Genomic DNA, 12,978 nt, shown 5'->3' on the forward strand with positions numbered 1-12,978 from the left:
TATGGTGGCTAGCATTGGGTTTTTACTGAAGAAGAAGTTAGAGTGTATATCCAACTTTGTGGCATAGAAAGCTTTTGTTGAAGAAAAAAGAATTAAACACTTAAGATCAGATAATGGAGGTGAGTTGACTCTTACCATTTAAAAAAAAATTGCAAGAAGGAAGGTATACATTAATAGTATACTATTCCGTACACTCCAAAACAAAATAGAGTTATGGATAGGAGGAAGGGGGCAGTTATTGAGATGGCAAGTTGTGTAAGCGATTTTTTAGTTTTCCATTGTATTGCATTTGCCAATATTCCTAAGGAAAAGAGAAGTAATTTAGAAGCAAAAGGCAAATCATATATGTTTATTGGCTATAGTGAACAATCCAAAGCATACAAACTACTGGATGTCGACAAGCATAATTGTAGTTGATAGCGATGTTATTGTAGATGAGAAGTTACCATTCTTTTTAGTTAATGATAATTCTATAAATATTAGTAATCGGGCAACTAAACTTGACTTTGGAACAGGTTTTGATGTTGAAATCAAACAATAAACATTACAAACACCATATTCTAGGGGGTCAATTGGAGAAGAGAGTGATGCTCTGTCTTCACAATGCAATTAGGAGGGCCAACAAAAGAGACCAAGTGGTATCATACCACAACGAAGGATGTTCGAGAGGATGAGCTACCAAAGTCAATGGAAGGACAATCAACACATTTAGTAAAACAACTTGTGCAAGGTGGTGAGATGAACATCTAAGTTTTGCTCTAACTTTTGTTCTTTAATAGATCTTGGAGCCTAGGACATTTGTAGAGGCCAAAGGGAAGTGTGAATGAGAAGCTTCCTTGATGAAAAATTAGACTTGGGTTTTGTCAATGTTGCCCTAAGGTAAGAAATCCATTGGCTGCAAATGGATTTTAAAATAAAGTGTAAATCAGATGGTTTTTGAACAAGTACAAAGCTTGTCTTGTAGCTAAAGCATATGCACAAGAGGAAGTGGTAGACTATGAAGAGAGCTTTGCCTCTACTATAAAAATGGTAAACTTTCAATTGATTATCTCCATTGTTGCTGAATTTGGATGAAAGATATATTAGATGGATGTCAAAAATGCCTTATTAAATGGAGACTTGGAGGAAGAGGGTTACATGAATCAACTGTAGGGGTTCTAGGTTCTAAGCAAAGAACATGTGGTTTGTAGGCTGGGAAAGTCCTTCTATGGACTTCAGCAAGATCCTCGAGCATGGTATTTAAAAATTGATCAATATTTTAGAGATTTTAGTTAAAGAAAAGCTATTCAGAACCTACTCTTTATGACAAAATTGGTGATGGTGACAAAGTGATCCCATTTGTCTATGTTGATGACCTTGCCATCACCAGAAGCATTGCTATTTTAATTGAACAAGTGAAACATGATATATGTTTTGTTTTTGCAATGATTTATATATGTTTAGATGTGGAATTTCGCAAATTGGTCACACTTTTTTTTAATTATAAACTATGCCAAACCTTTTTAACAAAAAAATCAAATGATTAAATGTAATCCTACATCTACACCTATATAAGTTGGGATCAAACTTTTAATTAACATTGTTTCATTATTGGTCAATGAAACTGTGTATCAACAATTGGTAGGTGATTTGATATATCTTACTACTACTAGACTAGATCTTTGTTTGGTAGTTAATTGTCTTTCTGGATTCATGTCTGAGCCTTAAGAGGAACATTGCCAAGCTATGTTAATAGGTCCCTTGAATTTGGCATTCTATAGGAGCAATTTGTTGACTGTTTGCTAACTAGATATATTGATTTGTTTGAGCTAGATTAGTCAATACAAGAAAATCTATGATAGCATATGTTTTTATTCTTGGTTTAGAAGTAATCTCTTGGCAAAGCAAGTTCCAAAACATGGTAGTAGTCAGTATAGGTAAACCATTAAGGCAATGTGGTTAAGAAGGCTATTGATTGAGATTTAATTGGATCAAACTACCACCCCACTTTTTTTATGACAACCAAAGTGTTCACAAGATGGTGAAGAATCAATTCTATCACGCCAAAACTAAACATATGAAGTTCATCATTAGTACATTGCCGGTTGGTTGATAATGAAGAAATTTTGTCTTTATTATTTTCCTACAGAGGAGCAGATTGTGTGCATAATGACGATAATAAGGTATACCACACAAATGGGTTTCTTCAAAATATTCAAGCTTGTATATTTCACATTACATCCTTTACAATTACAAACATATCCCCCACCTCTTGGAATTTGTCATTTTATGTCAACAAATGCTTCCACAATGGTGAATTTAGAGTAGTGGGTTTGGCACATGGAGCTAGATTTACCTGCCATAGTAATCTCTATAGCAATAAGTTTGGATAACAACACGTATAAGAATGAAAACAAAACAAGAGAATTTGTTCGCCAAAGAAAAATGAAGAAAAAACCAAATAAACTGTACCTCAAATCCAAAAACCTTCCTTTTCAGTCTCTTTGGTAGTGAATGGGTTCTTACACACATGTAAGAATAACAATCTAAATCTTAGGAACCTTCAATAATAAAAGTGTCAACTCTATTTGTGTAATGAAAAGCAAGAATGAAAGTTCAACATATGTGTTTGGTTTGTGTTGTTTGCTTTCAAATGAGGTAAAATGAACTATTTTAGTGTTTCAAAGTCTTCAGATGTCACTGTTGGGGTTAGGGCTCATATTTTTAGGTTGAACTGCAAATCTTTTGGTAAAAGAGAAAAAAATTGTCAAATTGATTGCCACTATTATAATATAGCTGTGGAGATCTGTTTTAGCTATTCTCCTTGTGTCACTAATATTGTTGATGACATAAAATTTCCACAGTTCATGATATTAGCTTGAGAAATGTTCTTTTGCTATCTACATCTTGATGATGGATCATGCAGTGCAATCCACAACATTGATGAAAAAGTGCTTATACACAGTCAAATCCAGAAACATTTCTCAAATTATATTGTTGTCTAGAGAATCTCTATATCACACTTTTCTATTTGAGAAAGGTGAAATGTCATGTCTTTTTCTACAAGTGCTTTATGCGGTTGTTCGCATGTGCACACACACATTTGCATTATAACATGTACTATTGTGTATATCAGAGGAGAAATGAACAATTTCTCATGGATATTCCTTCCCATTTCAAAAGACAGGGAACCGATGAATACTTACCATTGTAGCAATCTAAAGGATCAAAATTCATTAATGGTTATTTCTTTCATATCATAGTAATATACATTATTTTCAAATGTTTTTGAATTTCAACTCAACTTCCTTGCACAAAAAATGTCCGAAATTTTTTCAAGGGGGCCTTAGGATAAACATAATTTATTGGACATAATTTTTTTTTTTTTTTAAAAAACTATGCCTGGTAAACTTTTTAACGTGACTGGTGACGCTGGCATGACACGTCCTCCGGCTCCACGTGAACTCTTTTGACCCGGAGCTATGAACCAGTGAGGCCCCAAACGGGGGACCTCATCCCCACACTTTACTTGTTCAAATCTGTGAGCACAATGGCCCAGCAAAGGCACAAGGCCTTGCGAGCACAATGGCCCAGCAGAGATTTGAACCTTGGTGGCCGCTTCACCAACGAAGTGTTTAAACTGCGACACTATATGTCCGATTTTTTTTTTTATTGGACATAATTTGAGCTAGAACTCGATTCTGTTATTACAGTCTTGTTCCTAGAATTAGTTTACACTATTATAATATAATTTGCCTCAATCAAGGTTTTCATGTGTCTATCTCAGATACGTTGTTTTCTTTCATTTGGAAAATAAATCAAATGAAAATAGCAGTTCTTAAAATGGATGGCAGGGTGGTTATTGACTATGTAATACAGCTGGATGGGTTTTTTCCTCTAAAGTTTCAATCCTTTCATCTTGTAATTCTAGTTCAACATGGTTTTGTTAAAGTCAAGGATTGTATAATTAACCTATTGTACTATTTTTTCAATTTATTTTTGACACACTGTACCTTTGATTTGATGTGCCAGTGATCGCAGCATTACTTTGTATGACCTTCGCATGGCATCACCTTTACACAAGCTAATCATGCAGGTATGATATTTCTTTTTTTCTTTGTGGAGGCACACTGATAAGATTATCATAAAAAGTGGTAAAATCAGAGTTTCTTGCCTTTTCCAAATGGTATGATTGAATAATATTGAAATTTGGTCAAGATACTCGCATAAAATGTTCTATATACAGAGCTTTTTGTCTTTACTAAATGGTATTATTGAATAGTGTTGAAATTTGGTCAAGATACTCACTCTAAACATGTAGGCAAAATCTAAATTTATTAGAACCCATTTTCCTGTAGTATTCAGATTTTAGAAATCTAGGTTTTAGCAAGATCGATATTGTTGCAAGAATCAAAGAAATCATTTGAAACCATGAGGAAGTCATCTGGAGTATTAGCCATTCGACACATATCAAAACTATCCTCATGAAATCAGGGTTCCATGGGAATTCGAGGGGATGTTCCTGTTTTCCAGAACTGGACAGCCTTCTGCATTTGATGCTTAAAAATTAAAGAAATCAACTTATTAAGGAAAAAATGCTAAAAGCCTCTAAAAAAATGAAGAAGGATTGCCATTGCAAATTCAGTACACTGCATTTACTTTTTAAATTTTCAGTTGCGTTTAGTTTGTTTAAGTTATCTAAATACCTGTTCCTTGCCATCCCCAAAATTCAGCATTTTTTTTGCTATCCCTGAAACCACATCCCTATGTCCCTGCATTGCTCCATCTTGGAAACTCAGAGAAATACCACAAGCAATCAACTCAACAGGATCAAAAGAGAGTGAGGGATATGTCTTTTTCTTTGGTGGTTCCATTCTGGAATGTTTTGGAGACTGATTTGATTGAAATCTCCAACAACCCACATGAATTCAAAAGCTCATATATAAACTCATAAACATGTACAAAGAAACATTCAATAAGCATGCACAATGATGTACATTGTACCCTAAATTTGGCTCAGCCTTGGTGTTTAGAAACGCTCCTGTATAAGCTTGGTGTTAAACCTCTTGGATGATTGCATGAATATATGATATATGAAAATGAAAGTACTTTACCATGGAAGCAGCACTAAACTTGAGTGCAAGAAAGAGAGGTATTTGACATAGAACTTCAATACCAACAAAGGAAAGTCAGGGTTTCCCGTTTCGGGGAAACCCTTACTGGCATGCCGGCTGAGCAAACCCCAACACTCTTACAGAAAAACAAAAAACTAAAACAAAATTCAAAATCAATGACTCAATAACCCAAAACCAAAACATAAAATGCAATGAAGGCAGAAAAGCACAAGCAAAGAAGAAAAAGGGGGTCCCTATTTTGCGAGGGCAAAATGTTGTGTGTGTGCAAGGTACATTAATATGTAAATCCTTTCATATGTGGACTGTTCTTCTAAGGAATTGGGCATGTGACAAAACTATTTTTATCCTTTCAATTTTATTGTAGTCCTTTTTGTCTTGATGTTAAAAATAACGATTTCTGTCAAAACCTTTATATTTGTATGCTTTATTTTGATGGCATGTAAAATATTTTTGTGATTGAAGAGGTCTGTTTCCATTTGTGGATTTATGTGGCATATATTCTTGTTTTAAAATATAATTAATCTTTCTTTTGTTACAGACAAGGAATAATGCTATTGCATGGAATCCAAGAGAACCTATGAACTTCACAGCAGTATGTGATTCTGATAATTCAAACCAAAGAATTTCCTTTGATAGTGTGGTTCATTTTATTTCGTTATAAATATGTCTTCCTGACATATTTCTCTTGAGATTTGTGTTATTGTGCCTATTCTTTTTCACATCTTCGGAGTTTTAAATTCTTTGTGCATTTGGGTCATCATCCATGGCTTGGATGTATAAAACAACTGCTCTGTAAAATATTTATTTTCTCGTCCAAAGCAGCAGTTCAAAATCACAAATTCAACTTCTTGCTGCTAAATTATAATAGTTTATGGTCCTTGTCCTTTATTCTAGCTGCTAGGAAAATTACGAGAAACTCCCATTGCAGGCAAATGAAGATTGCAATTGCTATAGTTACGATATGAGGAGAATGAATATTTCAACTTGTGTTCACCAAGATCATGTTTCCTCTGTGTGAGTGCTAAGAAAGAATATCTTATTACTACAGATAAATGACATTTTGGGTTGGATTGACAATTCCTTAATTAATGTCTCCAATGTGTGATCTTAAATTGTAGGATGGATATTGATTACTCTCCAAGTGGCCGAGAGTTTGTTACTGGATCTTATGATAGAACAGTGAGTCCTTTGCATGTTGCCAAAAATGTCTTTCCTTTTCATTGGGTCTATCCTTTACATTGTTCTATAACAAAATAAGTTTAAGCCATTTCATTATCGCTTTGAATTTGCAATGCAAGTATAAATGCCATATCATTCTGAAGTGATTCCTTTTACAGGTGAGAATATTTCCCTACAATGGAGGTCATAGCAGAGAAATCTACCATACAAAACGAATGCAAAGGTAGTTTCCCTCTTTTCCTGTAGAAATTCTTCCCTTTTCCCTTAGGCTACAATCCTTAAGCCAATTTGAAGGTACAAAATTCAATATTATTTTCATTAAATGAATGCCACAAGTATGTTTTTCAGATTACTTTATGAATGCATTGTCTTTCCTTTCAACTGAACAATACAATTAAGTGAGATTAGATGGTGATTTTTCATTTTGGTGAATAATTTAGAACAAATGATGCTGGACAATCAATAGCTTAATAGGATGTAAAAGTTAGGAAATTTTAGGTGCTTTCAATGCTGGGTTTTTATCATTCTGTTCAATTGGTTGTGCAAGTTCTGAATGTTTAAGACCATGTATTTGTCTTTGATTTAATTATCATTTTATCAGTACTAATGTTCAAGGATCGTAACACTTCAGTTTTATATTGAGCTTCATTCATAAACATAGTGGCTTTTTTGTAACTTTGCGTCTGTTTCTTTTGATTTATCAGTGATGTGAGTTTGTGATAGTTCCGGTTGTTTTTGTTTCTACAGTTAGGGAAAACAATTTTCTGTTATGCATTTAAAGACTAGGGACCTTTTCTGTCTTGCAGGGTGTTTTGTGTGAAGTTTAGCTGTGATGCAACTTATGTTCTTTCAGGCAGTGATGACACTAATCTTCGGCTGTGGAAGGCAAAAGCATCAGAGCAGTTAGGAGTGGTAGGCATCTGGCCATTATCTTTACTTTTCTCATCGTATTGTCCATTTTTGTTGTGATTTTCTTGCATCGTTGTTGTTTCTAACCATTATCAATACTGTGCTCGTCCTTTTCCCCGTCTTTAATATGGTGCTTTAGCATCTTTGTAAATCTCACAATTTTATCGCCTAAATATTTCTCATGCATTTCTTGAGCTGGACTTGAGCAATTTGGAAAACAGTGAATTTGGTTAGAGTAAATACTCAAAACTGCTATACAGAAATCTGCAAGTTAATTGGCAATGATTTACTCTAAATTTACATATAAATAGCCATGGGCACATTAAGTTATTAATCATGTTCAGGAGCTACACTGATAAACTAAGCTTTTATGGAAGTTTTTATTCAGACCACAGAGAATTTCTTGTCTAAAACTTTGAGCATAATCAAACGGCTATAGATATTCAAGAAAAGGTTTGTGAGTGGGAAATGGTTGACCGTAGATAAAAAACTTGGGTGACTACTTGCTGACACATGAGCAGAGCAGGCCGGTGAGTAACTCGCCAAACAATTGCCTAAAAACTCAGCAATAACATAAGGAGTGATAAAATATCGACCAACATAAAAAATCAGGCTGTGATGATTTGCAGGTGCATTTGAGTGATTTGGAGCAAGGATTGATTGATTTGAGAGAGTTTTTCAGCTGCATTTGAGAAATGACATGCACCATGAACGTTCATGTGGTTTTGATCCTGGATGAGGGTTCTTTCTCCAGTCCTCCTATAAAAATTGTTTTGGTCACATGTTTTCCATGGATGAAATTTGTAAAATATTGATATGGATATGTGATTTATAATCATATGATACCTATGTCACAGGGTTCACAAATTTCAAACAAAGTTCAAAATCCAGCTAATTTAAAGGAAAATAAGAAATCGTTTTAGTTCACCCTACAATTTTGTCTGGAAAAAAATTAAGTTTTTTCTCAAACTGTATTTTAAGAACATGTTTTTGATTGGATTTTTAAATAAAAAATCAACGCTTTCATAGAAATTTTATTAATAGAATCAACAGAATTTGTAGCATTTAGATCTCTGTTTTAAAAGTTAAATGGCCGAACCCATGTTGGAAGCATGCGATATTGAATAGGAGGGTTTGTTCGAAGATTGATCAAATCCTCAAAAACAGACATCAAGATCTTTAGGTTTGTTAACGGTTGATTGCTGTTGCAGAGTCACGTGAACTAAAACATCTACCTATAAGCAAATATTACCTTTACAATAAAATATACATACAAATGAAGATAACAAGTTCCCTTTCCCATAAAAGTGGGACCAAACGCTACTCCACCTTTTTATCTTTACTTTTTAGGTTTTGTTTGTTTTCTTTAACACGTCAATATTGCAATGACTGGGTTATTAGTATTCTATTACTTTTATTATTGTTTCCAGGTTTTGTTTGTTTTTTTATAACATTTCAATATTGTAGTGATTGGATTATTAGTACTCTTTTATTTTTTGTCGGGTGATTTCGAGTTTGAGATGGATTGTTTTATTTTGTTTTTATCTTTTTATTATATCAAAATTTAATACATTTGTTTTCATTTTTAATTTAAATGTAATGTATTATTTCTTAAATTATTTTTGATTTTTTTTAATATTAGTTGAATTCAATCATGATGATTTTAATATTAATATTTTAATATTTTAATATTTTGTTGAATTTCATTGAAATTTATCTTTTTTGAATTCGAACATGAACACGAACCTTGTGACATAGTATGATGCTATGATGTGAATTGAGCTCATTTTGTGGTCTATAAATGAAGGAAAAAATACCTGTGACATCTGTAAATTCAGTTTTATTGTTTGTTAAGATTATTTTATAGAATTATATGTTTTTAAAAGTCCAGAAATTTTGCTGAGTTCGATTATTTTACAAATTTATGTGTTTTTTAGTATTCAGCAATGTAGCTGAGTTTTTCCCGAGTCTGAAGTTCGAGTCAAATTTTTATTTTTGCTGTGTCTGACTTATTGATATTGAAGTATTGTGGAATTGAAAGCAAGTGCACAGCTGCAGAATTTTGGATATGGTCAAACAAAAACACACCTGTCAAGCAGGAACTAGTGAAGCATTTGCTAGGTTAGGTGGTAACCCACTAACAAGAAGATTGAATTAAAGTGCAGTAGATTTAAAAGTTGGTCATCCTAGTGATTACTTGTATTAGCACTGTCACATATCCTGTTTTTCATTCAGGGCAGGTGTGGTCTGAGAGAAAGTCAACACAATGAACTAATTCTTTTCCTTCACGGATAGAAACAAGATAAATTGTGGAGTACGGGAAGTATAATGGCAATCGCATCAATGATGACCATGAAACACCATAGCATAAGAGGAAGAGGATGTGAACATACCTTCTTAATTTCTATTACATCTCATAAACAAAGTGTGAGACAATCAGAGGATGAAAGATGCTGTACTAGAATATGGATGCCAACATACTTCGGAGTATAGCAGAAAAAGTCTTTTGGGGAAAAAAAAATTGGCAAACCAAAAGTATAAGATGTTTTGAAAAAGTGGGGGAGGATTTAAATGGGAAAAAATCAAGGAAAAATTGGATTTAAAAAGGAATAAAAAAAATGTAGAAAAAGGGACAAAACTTTCCGTCTTTAATATTTGAAGGCATTTACATAGTATAGTGACAGAGAGAGCAAATAAAATTGAGAGTTTAACCCATGAATTGTAGTATATAGATTTTTGTTGTTTATATTCATATCACTGATTACATTGTATTGCACAAAACATACATCATAGTGCATAAATAATGGCTTGATGCTGATAGTTTACAATTTTTCAATTATCATCACCTCCTTTGGCCTCTCCATGGCCTCGTACAAATAGGCCATGGTTTATGCATCCTCATCCACTAGTCTCAAAGCTTTTACTCTAATGTTTATGTCAACACATTCAAGAGTTAAATCCCTAGCTTGCCGGTTCGGGTTCGTTAGTACAAAAACATGTAAATTATATATATATATATATATTTTAATATTTGTGCAACCTATAAGCATGAATTAAGATTAGCATGTCACATAGCATCATATAAACAACAAAGCAACCATAAACTTGTAATCATAGCATCATGATCATACCATGATAGCATCATATACATCAAGTTTAATATCAAAATGACAAAATATTCAAGTATCATTGTTTCAACTTTCAACAATATAAAGTTTAATCATCAAATAGATCAGCTAATTCATCCTCCTCCTCATCCTCCTCATCATTGACATCAACATTAGACGAGCCAACACCACTTGCACTTGCACTATAAGTTTGCTCACTCTCCAAGTCATCAAGTGTCAATGCAAGAAGCTGAGAAGCGGGAGCATCCAAATCAGTATGCTCAGGCTCTATATTCTACATCTTCGTTTCCCCTTGTGTGTAGTCACATTGTTTGTGTGAAGAAGATGTAGGTTGGAATGCACATATACTAAATTCTCTGCTCTTTTTGATAGCAACCTATTGCGCTTTACTGAGTGGATGAAAGAGTATGTGCTCCAATTTCTTTCTGAAGCAGATGAACTAGCAACCTATGAAGATGAAGTAAACAAATTAAAGTTATACATTAATAAAATTAAAATTAAAAATTACTAGCAACCAATGAAGAGAAAGTAAACTATAAATAAACTTGTGATAAATTTTAATTAATTAAACTTACTTGTGATAAAACTTTTACAGCGAGGGGTTGTAGGTGTTGGAAGCATGCACCATGGAAGTACCACCAGCTATGAGCATCCTTCCTGGATCTATGACGAATTGCCTCAACACTTAGACCATTTCCATTTGCAAATTCTATGAACTCATTTGTAACAATATCTCGCAAATCATCATTAGGATATAGTCTAAGAAATGTTGCCTTGTACCCATCAGATACTTCTAGATCTCTCCATGGTGGAATCCTTCCTGGTTTATCAAGAAACTGATTGCTATAGTACTTTGGTGTCAAGGCATAGGCAAGAAGATGCAAAGGAGTGGTCATCTTATTCCACCTTTCTACAATAATTGCTTTCACTTTGAAGAATTTATCCTCGGGGTCATTCTCTTTTGTATTTATAGTGAACTTTATTTTTTCAAGCATTGAGTCAATGCCATCATAAATCTCACCAATGCAAGGCCTATCCATGTCGGTATAGCGAATCATACTCATAATGGGCTCAGTGATACTTATGAGATATGTAACAAGATCCCACCATTTTTTCTGCCCTCTCACTGCTACTGTGCTTCCATACAGTCCAATTGTTGCTGATCACCATATTGCATAGTGCCACTCTAACTTTCACAAGTCGTCTTAAGATGATTGTGTTTGATGCAAAATGGATCTTAGCAACCTATAACACAAATTAATGCCAAAATAATTAAAAAATAAAGCCAAACTTTAAAGAAGAATACACAATATAGCTTACACAATGATATTTGAACATTGAAATTAAAAAAATCAGAAAATGTAAAATTAAATTACTATTTCACTTACCTTCAATAGCTCCAAATTCGAAAAGGATCTAAAAATCCCTTGAGACATGTGGTGGTTTGTGATGAACATCTGGATGTCCTCAGCCTCTGCATACACATCTCTGATCCATTTTATTTTAGTCCCAATCCTTTGTAGCATAAGATTGAGTGAATGGACCGTACAAGGTGTCCAAAAGATGTGATCATAGTGTTCCTCAACCAACAAACCAGCAGCTCTACAATTTCTTGCATTGTCCGTTATGACTTGGACAACATTGTGGGGCCCCACTGACTCAATGGCGGAGATGAGAATTTTTGTAATAAATTGGCCATCTTTTACTTGGCCCTCACAATCCACAACTTTCAAAAACATTGGCCCTTTAGGGGACACCGCTATGACATTGATCAAGGGACGATTTTTAATAACTTTCCACCCATCTGAAACAATTGTTACACCTGTCTCAACCCATGAATCTCTTATGGGTTTCAATGCATCTTCAACCCTCTTCACCTCTTTGTCCAATAATGTTCCATGTACCTTCTCATAACCTGGGCCCTTATACCCTCTTGGAGCTTCATTAACACTTTTTATCATTTACTTCCAATATGGGGAGTGAACAACATTGAAAGCCAACCTATTTGCACAAATGCACCTTTCTATATCTTGGTCAGCAATGTCTACTCTCATTCTGAAATGCGGTTTCTAAAGGTCCCTTTGTTCTTTTGCGTGTCAAGGGTGGTTACCTTTCAGGTTCATTTGTGGAAAAGAAGGGGTGGTCTTGTACTACAACATCGGGATTAGATGGGGTTTGCATTCCTCTTGTTTTCTTTGTTGCGGTTTGATTCAATCTACGGGCTTCTCTCTTCTGCCTCCTCATGCTCCCTAAAATATTTCATCACTTTTTCATTTGGTATAGGTTTTACCATCTTTTCCAAGACATTTTTTGATGCCTCTTCCTTTTATTCCACACAAATGGCCTACCACCCAATAATATGAACTATTACGTTCAATACCCACATCCTTGGCATCTCCAACGGAATCTCCCACCTCCTGGAAGTGGGTTTAAAATGTCAACATACTTCCATAAGGGAGAATTTGGATCATTTCTTTGTTTTGTAATTGTTTGTTCATTGCCAACAGAGGAAGAGGTAGATGCCATTCTAGTTCCTACGACAAGAAATAACATATATTCAAAAACAAAAACAAAATAATGAAAAACAATTAATGTTTCATGTTTGACAATTTGTGAAACAAAAATAGTTGGAAAAAAATGTTAAAAAA

General features: G+C 34.0%; 1 protein-coding gene across 1 annotated transcript in view; it reads left to right on the top strand.

Annotated features, from left to right (window-relative positions):
* Positions 1-12,978, top strand: part of LOC131073640 (uncharacterized) — a 92,794-nt gene that overhangs the window by 78,076 nt on the left and 1,740 nt on the right. The window contains exons 11-16 of the mRNA XM_058010139.2: positions 4,012-4,075; positions 5,653-5,706; positions 6,043-6,128; positions 6,233-6,293; positions 6,452-6,516; positions 7,100-7,205. Of these exons, the coding sequence (XP_057866122.2) occupies positions 4,012-4,075; positions 5,653-5,706; positions 6,043-6,128; positions 6,233-6,293; positions 6,452-6,516; positions 7,100-7,205 (436 nt within the window). The remainder of the gene's footprint in view (positions 1-4,011; positions 4,076-5,652; positions 5,707-6,042; positions 6,129-6,232; positions 6,294-6,451; positions 6,517-7,099; positions 7,206-12,978) is intronic.

The sequence above is a fragment of the Cryptomeria japonica genome, chromosome 11 (assembly GCF_030272615.1).
Source record: "Cryptomeria japonica chromosome 11, Sugi_1.0, whole genome shotgun sequence".
In the NCBI taxonomy this organism is placed as follows: Eukaryota; Viridiplantae; Streptophyta; class Pinopsida; order Cupressales; family Cupressaceae; genus Cryptomeria; species Cryptomeria japonica.